The sequence below is a fragment of the Alosa alosa genome, chromosome 20 (assembly GCF_017589495.1).
Source record: "Alosa alosa isolate M-15738 ecotype Scorff River chromosome 20, AALO_Geno_1.1, whole genome shotgun sequence".
Taxonomy (NCBI): domain Eukaryota; kingdom Metazoa; phylum Chordata; class Actinopteri; order Clupeiformes; family Clupeidae; genus Alosa; species Alosa alosa.
The window spans coordinates 23,551,815-23,568,917 of NC_063208.1; the positions used below are offsets into that span (position 1 = coordinate 23,551,815).

The following is a 17,103-nucleotide window of genomic DNA, read 5'->3' on the forward strand; positions in this document are numbered from 1 at the left end:
CACTCCCTTCTAGTCAGTCATAGCAACCTTGTGTGCTCTATTTAAGATTACATGTAGCGAGTAAATCAATAATTGATGTGTAAAAAAACAAAAGTCGTTTCTACTCTATATCATGTTATCTTTAATTTGCCTCACAAAGCAGAACATCTTCCCAGCATGGGTGAGGGGGATGTATAAAATAGCAGAGCAGTAGTGTAGGAGGTACTAGTTGACATTGGAGGTGATGTAATTTTGCATATAAAATGATGTTCACATTATTATGTGAATACTGCAGTGATATTTACCCTACTTAGTCCAAAATATTATTGTACAACAGAAATGGAGGACATGGATTCTTCACCAGAGTAAAAAATACATCCTTTATGGATGTGCATTTACAAATCACATGATCACATATGTGGATTTTTTTCTGTTTCACTACACACTTTAACTGAATTTTGCCCTGTTTCTACACATTGCATCATGCACTAAAATATATTCTTCTCATCCTCAAATGTTCCTCTCTAAACCTTTTACTAGAAGACTGAGTGGAGAATGCAGCATGGTCCAGGTCTCTGAGATAGATGCAGTAAAGTACTAAGACCTAAGAACCTCAGAAACACAGGACTGGGTGGGTACACTCCTCATATTGGATACTAAGCTCTGGACTTTTCTTTCTTCATCAGAATATACATTGCATCCCATACAAAGACACAATCTCAGAGCTCCACTCAGATTCTCCTGAGTAATGCCAATGCACATGGCTGCCCGTGTGAGGACCCAACATCATTAGACCCCTCAAAGGGATGAAGGGATTAAGACGCTGCGCTCTGTGGGCATATCTCCGCACTCCCAGCTCGGACTCAACCAGGTGGTTAATGACGGGGGGAAATTGCATTCTGGGCAACAAACGTTTCCCTCCTTTCCTCCCACTGCGACCCCGAATGCCCAGCCTTCCTTTCTCTCTCTCTCTTTCTTTCTTCCTCTCTCATTTTCTCTCTCTCCATTTTCTACACTAATCTGCTGTCAAGGCGATCCACCCTCAGATTCCATCGAGGCGGCCAGCCTCCCTTCCAGCGAGAAAGAAAAAGAATGAGACACAAAATTACGTTAGCTTCATCTGACGGAGATATGAGAAGCGATCCCACAATCATCTCTCCCTGCATCCCTCAGATACCTCCTACGCTACGGTTCCCAGCTTTTCATGCGGTTTCTCCCAGGACAAGCTCCACGGGAGACGTGATAATCCCGTCGGTTGGAAATCAAATTGAGCCGCACAGGAAGTGAGCCGTCGTGACACACACACAGGTAGCCCCCGCTGTGCACTATGATCTTCCCCCCTGCCTCCTCCCTGAACTCCCTAAGCCCCGTCTCCCACTTGCGGACTCCAATTCCTCAGCTGCAGCCTCACCCCCCCCCCACACACACACACACACATACTCACACAACACACACACAACACACACACAATAAAAAGTGCCTTTGCACTTTCGATTTGATTTTAAGATTTTTTTACAGGCTAATCCCCTATCTGGGCACCGATTGCTGGAGTGCTGTGTTCACGGGTGGCAAACAGCGGGGGGCGTGCACGCTGATGATGCGCTTACCTGCCGTCCCTCTCAGCAGCTCCGCCCTTGATGACGGTCTTGACAAAGATGCCCAGCTTCTCGAGCCCGGCGTCGGCACCCACGCCCATGCCAATGATGCTGATGCCCAGGCCGTCATCATCTGAACAGGGCACAGAGAAAAAGGCAGACAAGCGACTAATGCTATTAACTCACATTATTGACGCAAAGTTAACAACTGAATTCCTTATGTACAGGCCTGGATAGACAAAAATGGGTTGGTGGTTGCTGTAGGAACTGAGTAGATAGATCATGTGGATAGAAGCAGTAAAATTAATGAAGGGATGAAAGACCAACTAGATAAAATGGTTGATGGCACATAAAGGGTGAGTAAACCCACTGAGGATTATGCACTGACATCTGTATTAAGACATTCATGTTAATCCCCGGAAGCATATACAGTATATATATATATATATATATATACGTGACTCTATGGAAGTGGACTGTTCCAGCATGCAAAACCATACCAGGTCCCTGTGGGGTGAGTTAAATAAGGACGTTCAGAGAGGGCTTGACACCTAACAATACTCCTCTTTATGGGCCAGCCTCTGAGACGGCCTAAGGAGCTCACCTTTCTCCAGCTCCACGGGGAAAAGCTCCAGCTTTTCGACCCTCTTCTCGAGCTCGTACTCGGCCGAGGATGCCACCGGATCCACCTCCTCGTTCCTGCGATCATAATCCTCATTTGAGTAGGTATTAAAAACCTGCGCGACAGAAAAAAAAAAAGAGAGAGGCAAGGCTTAGTTCCTTTTGGAGGTCATGTTACACACAGCTCTAAAGAGAGCTCTGGTGAGAGAGTGTGTGTGTGTGTGTGTGTGTGTGTGTGTGAGAGAGAGAGAGAGAGAGAAAGAGGGGAACAGTGGTTTCATTCTAATACTTATGAGACCAAACATCTCAGCTTTACACATGGTTATGATACGTGTACTAGCATGTGATTGACTTGGGTTCAGAATTAGGGGTGTGGGGGTGTGGAGGGAGGGTTGGTAAACCAGCCTAAGCTCTCAGCTGTCTGTGACCAGTGAGGTGCCAAAAAAGGTGCCAGCATCGACAAATGTGTCCACTGACTACTAGCCGAGCTCACCGAATGTGGCGAGTCATCAGCACCAGCACTATTAGGAGGACAAAAAAAGACCAGGCTACTTTTGTCTAGTTTCAGAAAAATGAAGACACGTGCTGACTCTACCTCTCCCTCAACCTCCTGCAAGGACACAGACATTAGGTGACCTACAACGGGTTCTGAACTGGCACAAGGTGACACCAGGAGAAGAGAGAAAGAGAGCACACTCATGCTTGGCCTCCTTCAGGTCATGCGCTACCATCTGCATACAGGCAGGTGAGGATCTCATTGAGAATGAGAGTGACTATATATTCACTGAGACGGCACATACTGCTGGGTGGGTGTTCATTCATTTATTTAGCCTATATAGCATCTACCTTTTATCAAATTGACTAACACTTCAATGTGGTTACATCTTCATCAGAGTCCATGCTGCGCTGTTCTAAGATAAAAAATAAGCAATCTAATAATAAAGGAATCTGATCCTTTTAATTTTACTGCATGACCGGTCCTCTCCCATGAAGTGCCGGATGGTTTCCAGAAGCGCAGTGGAACCACCATTTTTTAATTGTCCATAGCATGAAATACGGGATACTGGGATACATTTCACACTGTCTGAGGCAGAGTTTGTGGATTTATCCCACATGACACCACACATCACTGTGAATTTGTATGTGAGTGTCTCTATGAGAGAATTACATCCAAGGCCATGGTATTGCCAGCTTTTCAGTGCAGAGCTACAGGAATGCGATACAATCCTCGCAGCTGTCCAACATGGTATTGGAGGAGAAGGCCAGTGATCAATACAATTAGGGGGCAGAGGGGAGTGCTGTCACTCTTCATCTTTTTGACTGGGGAAACGTGATGGCACTGCCACGTCTCCTAAAGCGCGCGCGTCACCTCATATTCACGTCACCGGCCCCGCAGAGCGCTGAGGTGCAAATGTGGGGCCAAGAGGGTAACACAGCACGTGCATACACACACACACACACACACACAGTATATCAAGCACAAATCATGCATACACATCACACACACACACACACACACACACACACACACACACACACACACACACACAGTATATCAAGCACAAATCATGCATACACATCACACACACACACACACACACACACACACACACACACACACACACACACACACACACACACACACACACACACACACACACACACAGTATATCAAGCACAAATCATGCATGCACATCACACACACACACACACACACACACACACACACACACACACACACACATATATCTAGGTATGAACATTAAACACACACACACACAGAGACAGATGGAGACACTGCCTTCATTCCTGCCAACCTTGACAGTAACAGCATCCCCTTCACCTGGTTATCCCACCGCAGGTATTTGGGTTAATTGTGGCAATCTATCAGCCAATAAGCATGTGGCGTGTACAACAAGGTGCCATTCAGGCCCTCCTGAGACAAATGACTAGGGCCTCTTTCAACTCATGCCGCATCATCTGCTAGGAAAACTAGACCTATACAATGCGTCGTAATTGTGCATTACAAAGGCAAAAAGCCAAGGAGGTGAATAAGTCTGGTCCACAGTAAGAACTGACACGATGTCTGCCTTAGATACACACAGTTTGAAAGATGGCTACGCTAAGAAAATCGCCTACGGAGCATTGTCTCTGAAGTTCCCATCATCAATCATTTAGAGTGATAAGGAGCCGATGCATTATTAAAGAAACACACACATGGCCAAAATGACTAGTGTGCAGCAGGAGGAGCACGAGGAACGAAATGAAGACTGTAACTGTGTGAGAGAGACAGAGAGAGCAATAGATGGCATGACAGAGAGGGAGAGGGGAGAGAGAGAGAGAGAGGAGAGGGGGGAAGGGAGGGAGAGAAGAGAGGGAGAGACTGAAAAGCGGTGAAAGTCTTTAACCTTCAAGGTCTTCGCCACACAGTGTGATAGAGTTGAAACGCAGCCAGAAGTGAAGGCAGCTTGTTGAATTAGGCCATAAAGCCTGGGCTCAACCACCGTGCTCGACTACAGCTGAACATATCTATGAGCAGGGGGAATACATAAGGTGTCAGATATGAACAATACACCGACAATTCATATGAACTACTGCTTAGAGAACATAAACAGAGAGCGAGAGAGAGAGAGAGGCAAAAGGAACGAGAAACAGTGGGGAAGAGAAAAACACGCAGGAGAAATAGAGCCAACAGGGGATAGATAGAGAGAGAGAGAGAGAGAGAGAGAGCAAGGTCACAAAGCAGGAGACAGACTTGAAAATAGGCACAGTATCATAAAAACAAAATGAGAGTGAGAGACAGAGTGAGAGATGGAGGGAAAAGATCAACAGACAGAGTGCAGCCTCTTGCCCTCCCCAGAGAACATCACCAGGGCAGACACGCTCCAGCTAAAGTGGTCTGACGCCTCAGCTCCATCAACAGCCGGCCCTGCCAGGCAAGCAGAGAAGAGAACAGTCTCCGGAACATTCTTCACATCATTAACTGTAACTGCACCCCCTAGTATCCATCTCACCTCAAAACTCCCACTGACACACTGTCCACCCTCTACAGGAAGCCAATAACGGAACAGCCACTTCCCCCACCCCCCTGGACCATGGCCTAGCGGTCAGGCGGCCCCAGTCATCCTCCACCTCCAGCGCTAATGGCTGTACTGCAGCCAGTATATGCACATCCTCTGACCTGGTTAGGGTCCAGCATCAATATAGATAGACGCCAATATACCAGATCTATTTGGAATATAGGCCAGAGCAGTGGAGAGAGAAGCGGCCATGACTTTAAACTTTAGGGTTTCCCTAAATACAGAGTCATCTGTGTGAAATGTCATGTTGCACTTTATTGATTAACTTCCCTTCCTGCCCTGGCTCTCTTTACCATTGAACGGTGTTGTCTGCTGTTTCCACTATTACCTCAGGAGTAAACAGTGTCCGAGGGGGTTATGTCTGAAGAGGCAACTTACTTCCATTACAACTACTGCTACTACTACTGCTCTGCACTCGCCCATACCAATCCCCCATTAACAAGGTACAAGCATGGTGTGATGTGTGTTTGTCAGATTTACTTGGATAAATGAGCTAGATATTTAACTTTAGAGGTGTGATGGTGACAGCAAGGAACATAGATGAAATCATGCTAAACCATTCAGATGTTCATTTTGAAGAGATGCAGAAGCATGCTTCTACTGGCTCAAAGGTAGCTTTGGGGATCTGACGACGGCTAGAAATGTATGAACCAACTAACATTGATGACTAAACTGTGCATTGCCCCCACGCAGGCCCAACCATGAATGCTAGATCTCATTAGTTGTCAAGAGATCCCTATGATGACTCAGCACTAGTTTAGCTTAGCTGTAGCCGCAAGCCTTTAATGATTTCTCCAATCTTCCGTTTCGTTTCATTTCACCTCTCCGCTCCCCTCCATCTCCGCCATCCATCTCTCATCTCATTAGCCAGCCTTTTGATCGATGCTCGAGGCCGTTGACGTCTCACAAAAAAAACACAAAACAAAAACATGCTCATTCTCTTTGGTCTCGCCATCATAAGGCAGTAGCCCCCCCCCCTTTTTCTTGCTTTCTCCCTTTCCCTGTCTCTCATAGCATTTGATCAACAGAAAATTAATCAAAGCAATGTGAAGTGAAGTATGTTTTGTGTTGTGCTGGGAGAATCTAAATGACACTTCTCGCTGCGTTTGGAGCAGGGCGGCAGAGGTGCCGGGGATTTTCTGGTGCCTGCACAGCACAGCACAGCACAGCACAGCACAGCACAGCACAGCGCGTGCCTGGAGATGAGCTGTCAGGAACGGCTGCACTTTTCTTCACTCCTTCCTCAAATTCATATTCATCTTGTGCAGGCTAGAGATGCTCTCCAACTGCTTCCAGTAAGAGCCTCTCAGGCACAATCTATCTCTGTCTCTTCCAACCTCCACCAGCCCCAGCTCAACCTCATCTCTTCCTCTCCCTGTCTCACTTCATCCCCCCGTTCCCTTATGACATTACACACTGTCTTCCCTTTCTCCGTCTCACTCTCTCTCTGCCCTGTCTGTCTCTCCCCTCACAACCTCTTCCACTCTTATGTCTTCCTCCTCCTCTGTTTATAGCTTTTTTCTTACATGTAATCCCTCTCTCTGTCTCTGTCTCTCTCTCTCTCTCCTTGTCTCACTAATCAGTTGGTGTATGCTGCCAGCATGTCCCTCGCAAGGCTGTCGCTCCGCAGGACTGCGTCGTCGCCGTCACCACCGTCGTCGCCGCCGCTGTTTCACGCCCACGCTCGCTACGTGCACCCACGCTGCCCGTCCCGCCTGAGTGACTGCGCTCACTTCCTGTTTACTTCGCAGCCTCCTTGCACTGCTGCTGCTGCTGCTGTTGCTGCTTAATCGCCACTCATCCATTGCATGCCTGCTCAACCAAGGCTGTGCTCTGGGTTTTCTTTCTTTTCTTTTTTTTTGAGGGGGCAAAATGTGGATGGCAGCATTTTCCGTCAGGCACAGTCTATCGGATTAGCTGAAAGGGAGGCAGGGCTAGAGGGGAGCAAGACAGGGGGAGCAAAAGGAGTGAAGAGTGTATTTGTGTGTGTGTGTGTGTGTGTGTGTGTTGGCTGCACGTGTGAGTGTGTGTATGTGTGTAACACTGTGCTTACATCTGGGAGAGTGCTGTACTCCTATACTGTGTGTGTGTGTGTGTGTGTGTGTGTTTGTGTGCATTTCTCTGAGAGGGCGGATTCTGTCTGATTGCGTAAGACTGTGTTTCTGTATGGGTGAGTAATGTGTACTACAGGCCTGTGTGTGTTTATCTGTGTGGGAGGGAGAACACATATGTCTGTAGGTGTTACACGTCTGTCTGTGTCCAGCGTGTATGTGTGTGTGTGTGTGTGTGTGTGTGTGTGTGTACGTCTGGAAGAGCAGCATGTGGCCACTTGTATCGCTGCCTAACATGGCACCGCATGGCGCCTTGGCGCTGGCTTGGCGCGGCCTCGCCGCTGCTTATCGCATTAAATGCCACTCCGGTCACACGGTGCCAGGGCTCTCGCGGTGCTGCTGAGGTGCCAGTCCAAACAGAGGGGGGAGGGGGTGGTGGGGTGCCCGGGCCGTGACCGTGGCCGCCTACCAAAAGCCTCACCGCGGCGGATTAGCGATGGCTCACGGCGCGCCTGCAGGGCCGACTCAGCATCGCATTAACACCAGCAGACCATCATGTGGACTCCAGGCCAAAGAGTTGAGTCATTCTGGCTCGCACTCTGGGTCCACACCACAAGTTTCTTCATTAAAAAGGAGCCTCCATTTTCATGCTTCTGTGCAGCAGGTGCTCTGATGCGCCCTCCTTTCACATGGGGTTTGGCAAACTAGCGGCATGGAGGCTAGACATCGGTCTTGCAAAGATGCTAAGGGATTTGATGAGTCATGCACATGTTCCACAGGTATTTCATGCTAAATGTTAGGTGCTACAATAGCATTATATGATACAATAGAGGTACCCTATCGGTTTTCCTCAGGCACATAAAATAAAGATTTAGCCTGTCTTTAAGAGAGGAAGAAAGCAGCAGAAAGCTATGTGACTAGATGACTCAGGCACTAAGGCTCTGACTATAGAGAATTCCAAACAGCCGAATCTACATAGCAATGCAGATGTCAGTTTGGCTTTTCAGGTTTCAGACTTTCCCCGTCAGTGTTTCACTATACATCAGGGAAAGAAAAAGGTCTATTGCATCTGAAAATGCCTGGCCTGGGAGGAAAATGCAGGTTTATTTACCTCAGTGCCTTGAAGCAAGTAGCTGACTCTGTAAGACGGCTTATCATACCAAGGAAAGCATTCTTTTCCACCCTTCTTTTTAATCCCTGTTGCTGTGGTGTGTTACAACCAAGTGCCCAGACTCCCACCTACAATAACAGCCCACCAGAGTGACCCAAAAAGAACTCTCACTGAGGAACCCAATGCATGAGAATCAACATCTCAACCACTTTAGAAACTACACAACTGGTTTCTTCATTTATCATTTTAGACGGCTAAGAGTGGGAGGCAGTGGCATTCGCTGAGTCGCTTTGACAATGGAAGGCGGAAAAAAAGTATTTAATTCATGAGCCTTGACCAAGGAGCTTATGAAGGCTAATTTGTTGTGGATGAATGGCGTCATTTGTTTTTGTTTCATGCTCATAAGCTTCCCATGAGACTGGTGCCTGAGAGCTTTTAGAAAATGTCTCCAGACTCCAGATCTTCATAATGTCAGAGAACAGAATCTCTGAGGGGATGGTTATGGAGTGCTAAGGGGCATTGAAGGTGAACCTTCACAAACAAAATAAAAATGATTTATAATGTTTACAAACAATAAGACAAACCAACAATATCTGTGCGTGCTCTGGAGGGGTTCTCATGTCTCATCAGACTGCATTGCATGGCAGTGCTGAAGAGTGAATTTCAAATTCAGCACAACTGTGCCAGTCGCATCTCCACAAAGCAGGGCACTGTGTCAGCACTCAACACCTCCTTGTTCTCAGCTGGCTCGGCCATCAAAACAATACGGGACGCTTGTGCTTGACCACGGGGCCTGCCGCCGTACCTTTCACCCATGTCCATATACTGCTGCCAGTGACCGTCCGCATCGACCCAGCCCGGCCCCTAAAACCACAGAGCAGGGCTTGTGTTTCCCAGATCGTTAAAAATTCAGCTCCCCGAGGCTCCAGTGTCACCAAAACAAGCAAACAAAAATGCCATGCTATTAATAATACACAACCCAGACATATATAGACCTCCGCCACTATGCCAAGCTTTAAAGGTTTGGCGGGAGATACTCCAAAGGGTATACCTGATTTCACTTCCCCGATACAATGATGTGTGTAGTTTCTTTTAGGCACATCTGGCCTGTTAACATCGGCCAATGGACAACAGATGCAAAATAGCCATTTTGGCTAATTCTGGCGCGTTACATTTTTTATGTTTATTAATGTTCACTGTCCATGTCTAAATAAACCTTAAATACATTTCATTAGGCTGTCCTCCAGATTTATCATAACATTAATAGTCTGACAGCAGTCAGACAAGAGGGACCATTTGTTCACTGTTGATCACACTTTCTCTACAAACCTTAGGTTCTTTCCCAGAAAAATGCAGGATAACAAATTGCATAATTCTGAACTGGCTTCTCCGGTTTTGAGAGAACTCAGCATTTGGTGAGGCGGAAGCTAATCCAGAAATGTTGTGAAAATCCTTCGGGCCTAAAAATAAGACAACAGAAAAACCTTTTATTTCCTCAATTTTCACTCTCTCCTTCTGAACAAAGGAAATATGGCAGCAGCAGCACCAAGGCTGCTTCTATCTCAAGACACCACATGGTAAAACTTGACTCTCTGCGCAGTTTATGCTAGACATAAAAAATGGTGAGGTGTTTAAAGCAAGAGTAAAACATAGTGACTATATTACACCAATTATAGAACCCTCACACACACACACACACAGACACACACACACACACACTCCAAAAATCCCAGAGTGCTACGCTCTGAAGTCTTTTCTACACACATACAGTGTACTCAGATGCCAGACCCCAAATAAATATGAGCCTGTGTTAAATCTAAATGAAATACTGATGTTTGAGAGTCTTTAGAGAGGCCATAAGATTATGGGATGTCATTTACTCTCTCAGGCATCAGTGAGCCCATTTCTACGCTCGATCTAAACATCAGCTCAAGCCCTCCTGCTCAAAACGCCTCAATATAGACTCTGAATCATTAACTCATGAGGAATTCCTGTTCAAATCATTTGGGAAGGGACCTACAGATCCTGCAGTTTTTCCAGCAGGCTAAGCCCATTTACGTGAACATGGGAAAACCACATTGTAGAGCGTGTTTACATACTGACACAAATGAGTGAATACCGATTTACATTGCTCACAGGGCGAGGGGATAATCTGCTGGTACGGGTCAGATCAGGCTGAGCTCAAACCTGATTACGCTTGAATGAAAGATGGAGGGAGGGAGGGAGAGAGGAGAACTCAAGCTGTGGTGAGAACACAGGACAGCGTGACGGCAGTAGCACAGCTGCTTTGCTGTGGATGAGGAAAGTCAGACACGTCGCGGTCCAAGGTGATGTCCACCACAACCTGGCTGCATGACTGAACAGAATCGGTGTTAGCAATTGGTAGCTAGGCTAGCGCTTCACAACATAACGATGCAGATTTCTCAGTAGTAGATTCAGGATATGTAGCAACCACATACTGCCAGTAATAGCTATTTCAAAATTCCTTTCCAATCACTGATATTTTGATATTAGAACATGCTTTACAATTTGCTGTTGAAACATCAAATGTCAAATGGGCACTTAAGTCATAAGTCATATTGCACATCACAAGTGTATTAATCTCAAAATGTGAGATTTTGGGTATACAAGGTAGCACTAGAGCACATGCACACACACACACACACCCACACACACACACACAAGGCAGGAAATGTTCACACATCAGGCTTATGACAGAGCAGAGTGAAGTATGCAATTACTGCTTACTCATTTCAGCGCTCATTCAGCAGCACTGAGGCCCTTCAGATTGCACTCACTTCCAAACCGGGAAATAGCAAGAGCGCCCCGAGCTAGCTCTGCAGTGACACAACACTTTCCCTGCAGCCTCAGAGAGGGTCAGAACAGGTTGCTGACACTACAACAACAAGGACAGTGCACTTACTGCACAGGGTGTGCTGTCCTGTATGCGCTGCGTTGGCTGTGAAAATCATAGAGAAACAAAGAATGTGCAGCCCAGGCACTCACAATAGGTTGTCCATCACAATGATAGCATTACTGGTCAGGCAACAAACAGCAAACCACAGGACGTCGGTTTTTTTTTTTTTCACAAAAGCTGTTCAGCAGAAAACAAAAATACCACTAGAATGGTATTATTTTTCAAACAGTATGAATCTTAATGCTCGTATCAATGTTTGCTCTGGCTACCTGTATAACTTTTCCGCATACAGAAAATTGGTGATTCACAAAGTAAGATAAACATAGTGGTTGAGAAGCATCACTATGAGGAAAAGTAGTGACATTGCAGCAAGTCAAACTGGTAACAAGTGGAACACACGGAAATGCATTTTGCAGGCCTGTGCATCTGGTAAATATATCAATACTTGGTGCCAACTCATCTATCAATAACATATCACAAAAGGAAGTATAACTCTGCCCAAGCACACACACACAGAGAGAGAGAGAGAGAGAGAGAGAGAGAGAGAGAGAGAGAGAGAGAGAGATACGCCACAAAACAAAGTATCACAATATATTGCCGTATTGATTTTTTTGTCCCATCGCTTGCATCAAGTTTGTGTTACGTATAAACTCTAATGCCATTGTGCAGCAGGTCTTCCTTTATTTTTAAGAGTCCTCTTTTAGTACTGCGTATCCTTGCATCAACCTGCTTTGGAGGAGCAACAAAGCCATGATGAATAATCTTACTGACTGTGGAGCTCAGCAGACCTGCTTCCCAACAGTGCTCCTGGGTGACTGAATTTAAAGATGACCACACAACCTTAGTAAAACACAAACCCACAGTTTGTGCATGTGTTCTCTGGACCAGGCATATGTATACACCACATATACACCACACTCGTCCAAAACATTTTCCATAGGATTTCCCAGCTCTATCAGATCCAGGCAGGACAACGGGAAAGAACTGACCAGCGAAAGTAGTTGTGTGCTTAGACTGAGGAAAGTACATTATGTTCCTATAACCAAGCAGAGTGCTGAGAGAGAACTAACTGAACAAAATGGCTGAGTGGATTAGGGAGAGGTGTGGAGCCGAATTCAGGAATGCATCATAGACTGAGCTCCATGTATTAGTGCTCTAAGGCCGCTTGCAGAGTGACTGTTTAGTCAGCAACGTGGCTACGTACGGCATGGATAGTTTAATACAAATATCATAAACATGTTATAAATCAGCTATTGAATTAATTGCGTAGTATGAAAAGCATTACTGGTGATTATAAACACCACGGTTACCTGATAGTTTAGTACTGATGGTTAAATATAGCATCTAGTAAGTGTGCAATGTGAGATACAGTGTCACATCTTCTGGGTTGACAAACACATCTTTCCATGTCAATAGGGGGGAGGGAATAAATTCAATTTACAGTGAGTGCTTATAGCTCCCAGCCTGTAAGGCCAGCTTTCACTGCAGCCTCTGAGTAAGATTTCTAGATTAATTAAGGTTTAATAGCCTGGATGTTGAAATGATTTATCCGCTTTAAGAAGCACTAAGAAATATTACATGCACGGATGGGTGGGTGTGTGTGGGGGTGTGTTTAGTCAGATTAACTGAAGACATTTTTTCAATGTCTTCTTTGTAGTCTCCGCTCCCAGGGCCAGAGGTTAAGCCTGCCTCGTGTCTAGCTATTCCGCTGAAGGGACACGTTTCAGGCAATATGTGTCTCTTTCTGCTGTTGGAACAAAAGACAGAGCCCTGTTTGTTCATGGCGAGCTCGGGGGGCGCCTCGGTTAAATATTCCATATGATTAATGAGCAATGGCCCAGGCTTTTGACGAGAAAACAGATTCCTTGAACGGTCTAACAATCCCACTCCAACACTGCTCTAGCCAGCCTGAATCACACAGCAGACTTTTCCAAAGGCCTGATAATCCCTCTGAATAACACCTGTGAGAGGACAAAAAGAGTTCACCTTGCATTTACAGCATGGCTACTGTAAACTGTACACGGCTAAATGGTTGAGGCTGGGGTTTTGCTATTGTAATCTCACTGAATGCTAGTCTGTTAGCTGGTAACAGAGTATATCACTGTTTCTACAAGACAACCCACAAGGAGCAAAATGGGCAGTAGGGAGGACCTATATATCTAGTTTATAATTAGCAGATTAATCTGAGAATTAAAATTGAGCGTACATAGCGTGGGGATGTGATCTGATTAAGGAACTCCAAGAATATGAGGCACTTCATAAGGAGTGAGAAAAAAGAGAGAGAGGAAGAGGAGGAAGAGAAAGAGAGGAAGAGGAGAGCCTGACCTTTCCTGAGGCTAAACCCAGTGCACTCTCGACTCTCGAGGACCGCAGCTTGTGCAAAAGGCAGTCACCCGGCTCCTGTCACGTTTTCAGCTTTGCCTCCACCCCCTTCCCCTTCCCCAAGGAGAAAACTGGAGTAATTGTTCTGCAGCGATTAGGGATTGATCCCAATCAAGAAAATATTTGCTTTCTTGTACCTCTTGTACCTCCCTCCTTTTCCTTGAACCCAACAAGCCAACCACTGATTGCTATAATTAGCTAAACCATGCTAGGTCTCAGGAGCAGCAGTTTACTGTATGGTGTAGTTCAAAACACTGGCCAATCAATGGGAAAATAAGAAAACAAAGCTATTACAAGCCATAAAAACACTGTACATACTTTTCCTTTATACACGTAAAGGTTTGATTATCTCATCATGATGAAGCCTGGGGAGACTGAATTAATACTGATACAGTGGCTCATATGGTTGTGGCAAACATCTTAAATCAAAAGACTATTAGGGTTCTCCACTGCTTTAGCCTAATGCTCCATGCTTCTTATAACCCACTCACTTTAACAAATGCAGCGAAACCAAACAGACAGCAATTGCCATCTCCCTCTCTAACCTTGAAACAAGCTGAGCATAGTGCATTCAGTCCATTTCACACCTGGCGATGGGTCTGCATGTCTGGAAAAGTTCCCTGAGTATATGTGTGTGTTTGTGTGTGTGTGTGTGTGTGTGTGTGTGTGTGTGTGTGTGTGTGTGTGTGTGTGTGTGTGTGTGCATTACTGAATGTGCATACATGTCTGACATTTTTAAATGTGTTTGTCATTGTGTGTGGGAGAGAAAGAGAGAGCAAGGAATAAAAGCACACCAGGCAAGTGCTCAAAGCCAGAGTCTGAAAAACCAACAAAGACCTCAGCCAAAATGACTTCTGAAGAGGCAGTTGTTTGTGTCTGCACTCTTCCCAGCAGGCACTGGGCTCTCCTCATACCACTCCAGCACACAGGCACCTCATTATCCAAAATGCCCTGCAATGATCAGCCGATATGGTGACTTGCTGAAGGTATATATGTTAAGCAAATCAATAAAGGTACATTAATGCCAGGGGCAGATTACATTATCTGTGAGCTGTATGTCCGAAGCCAGGAGCGTGCTGGCTGTGGCGGGCGGGATATGAGAGAGAGAAAGAGAGAGAGAGCTAATGGATAAGGGGTTATGGTCAAAGGAATTATGAAATCAATTTCACCTAAACGCATTTGTTTAATGTCAAACTGCACTCAGCACAGAGGCAGAGAGTGGCAGAGGCAAGGTACCGGCTAGCGATAAACTTACTGTCATGGGAGCAGAGCTGAATCGAATCTTTCTCCCCTGAGGCACGTCGTCCTCCTGCTCCTCAGGAAGGCCCTGGATTTCCGTGACCTCTGACCCTGGGTCGTAGATCACGTCGTCGTCACCATCCTCATCCGTGCAACTCTCGCCCCAGCCCTGGTAGCAGGCGTCTCCATCCGCGTTGAAAATCACCCTCTCGTTGCCGCAGTATTCCTCATCGGGTTCTTCTGCCAGATCCTCTGCTGAAATCCGCGGTGCCTTCTTTTCGTCCTCGTGGTTCTCTATGGCATCATCCAGTGGCTTTGTGTCAGCACTTTCAGGAGTTTCCTGGAGACTCTTGTTGACGTCAGTCTTGCTCAGCTGAGAGGAGTCTGCACAGACATCGTTTGCACTGGGAGTCTGGCCATCCTGTTTCTCATCCGATACTCCGTCCACCTCTTCCGAGCTCGTCGGGCCCTTCTGGTCATCCTCTTCATCCTTGGCTATCTCTTCGATCTTTCGCCCGAGCTTCCTCTCCCTTTCCTGCCTCCTCTGCTCCACCACCTCTGCTAACGGGCTCGGGCTGAGCAGATCTTCGGAGGACGACGACACGGGCAGCTTACCTCCTCCGATCCGGGTCCTGTAGACCCCGCGCACCGGTGACTGGCGCAGGCTGCTGTCGTCCTCACTCAGGTCCCCGTGGTGGTGGTGGTGGCTGTCTGGTGAGCAGAGTGCCCGGCCTGCGCTGTGGCTCCGGCGGAGCAGCGAGGCTGGCCCGTGCTGCCCGCGTTCGGCGCTCTCGAACACGGCGCTCAGCTGGCTCACCGTAGGGGACGAGGCCTCGGTCCGCGAACACAGGGAGTCCAGCGAGTCAGTGCTGCCCCGGTTTGAACGCGGCCCTCTCCAGTCGTCCAGGTTCTCGTGGGAGCCTCGCTTGTCCCGGCTGAAGGAGGAGACGGGAGACTGGGACGCAGCCACGGGAGTGCTGCTCAAACAACTTCCTGGTCTCCGAGAACTTGGAATTGCTCCCGGAGCGCTCCATTGTGCCATGCTGGAGCTTAATCACCGACCCGTCGGTCCGGTTGACAAAGTTGGTGGGCTTGGTGAGCTTCTGCGGGGACGTATCGCCCCTCGGGCTTTTGGTGGCACTGGCGCCCTCTGTGCCCAGCTGCATGAACATGTCCTTGATACGGCTGACGTGGCCACCATACTGCCGGCCGCGGGGCTGCCGGATCCGCTCGGGGTCCTTATGCTTGGACGGGTCGTCATCCTGACGGGGCTGGTCGAAGGCCTTTTTCAGTGCCTGGAATTCTGCCCTGTAGGCATTCCGGTGTGGGGAAGCACTGCGAAGAGTGGTCCTCTCCGCCGAGGCCTCAGTCTTCAGCATGTTCACTTCAAGGGAAGGGTCTCACTTCAGTGGTACCATTCCAAATCACTGTCATTTCTGTGAGGTCTCACATTCTGGCATGAATACTGGAGAGCTCTACATAAAGCATTCAGAAAAAATACAAATTAAACATGTATTTTACTTACAATAGTTATTAATGTCATTATAATCTATTTATGACACATTTCATTCACAAACAGAAACGCTAATAGCCCACACTGTCCTTGAGCACTATGGTTGTGGTAGTGTGGTAAAAGTGGCTGGGCCACAGTCAAGAGGAGTAGCCTACTTGGGTTATAACATCGTTTGTTTTTAAATGATCCCACGCATGCACACCATCACAAGCAGCCTCTTCAACAACGCAGAGAGCACATGATTCCTTGCAATGCTTTAAAAGGTGTTTTTATTATTATTATTATTATTATTATTATTATAGCCTACAAATGCAGATAAGAATGTAACCATAATCTTTATTCTGCGGTCCAGATCCTTCCCCTTTCGCCTATCACAGAAGACAGATGAGTGTTTGATGCTGATATTCTCTATAATTGTGAATAAGTGTGCAGATTTTGATGTAATTTATTAATGGACCATTACAATGTCTCACGGTTTTAAATTTCAACGCATACATCGAGCTCGCTCACTGGGGTAACGTCGCGTCGCATTGAGATGTACAACACCTGCATCTGTTATTCACGTACTTTTTAGTTAAACTACGTATTTATTAGTTTGTATCAACACTACAATCA

The 17,103-nt window shown here is 46.7% G+C and overlaps 1 protein-coding gene across 1 annotated transcript in view; it reads right to left on the reverse strand.

The window, feature by feature from the left end:
• ppp1r9a (protein phosphatase 1, regulatory subunit 9A) overlaps nucleotides 1-17,103 on the reverse strand; it is a 46,733-nt gene that overhangs the window by 28,760 nt on the left and 870 nt on the right. Inside the window, 4 exon segments of the mRNA XM_048229297.1 lie at nucleotides 1,587-1,707; nucleotides 2,179-2,311; nucleotides 14,992-15,939; nucleotides 15,941-16,450. Of these exon segments, the coding sequence (XP_048085254.1) occupies nucleotides 1,587-1,707; nucleotides 2,179-2,311; nucleotides 14,992-15,939; nucleotides 15,941-16,354 (1,616 nt within the window). The 5' untranslated portion in view covers nucleotides 16,355-16,450.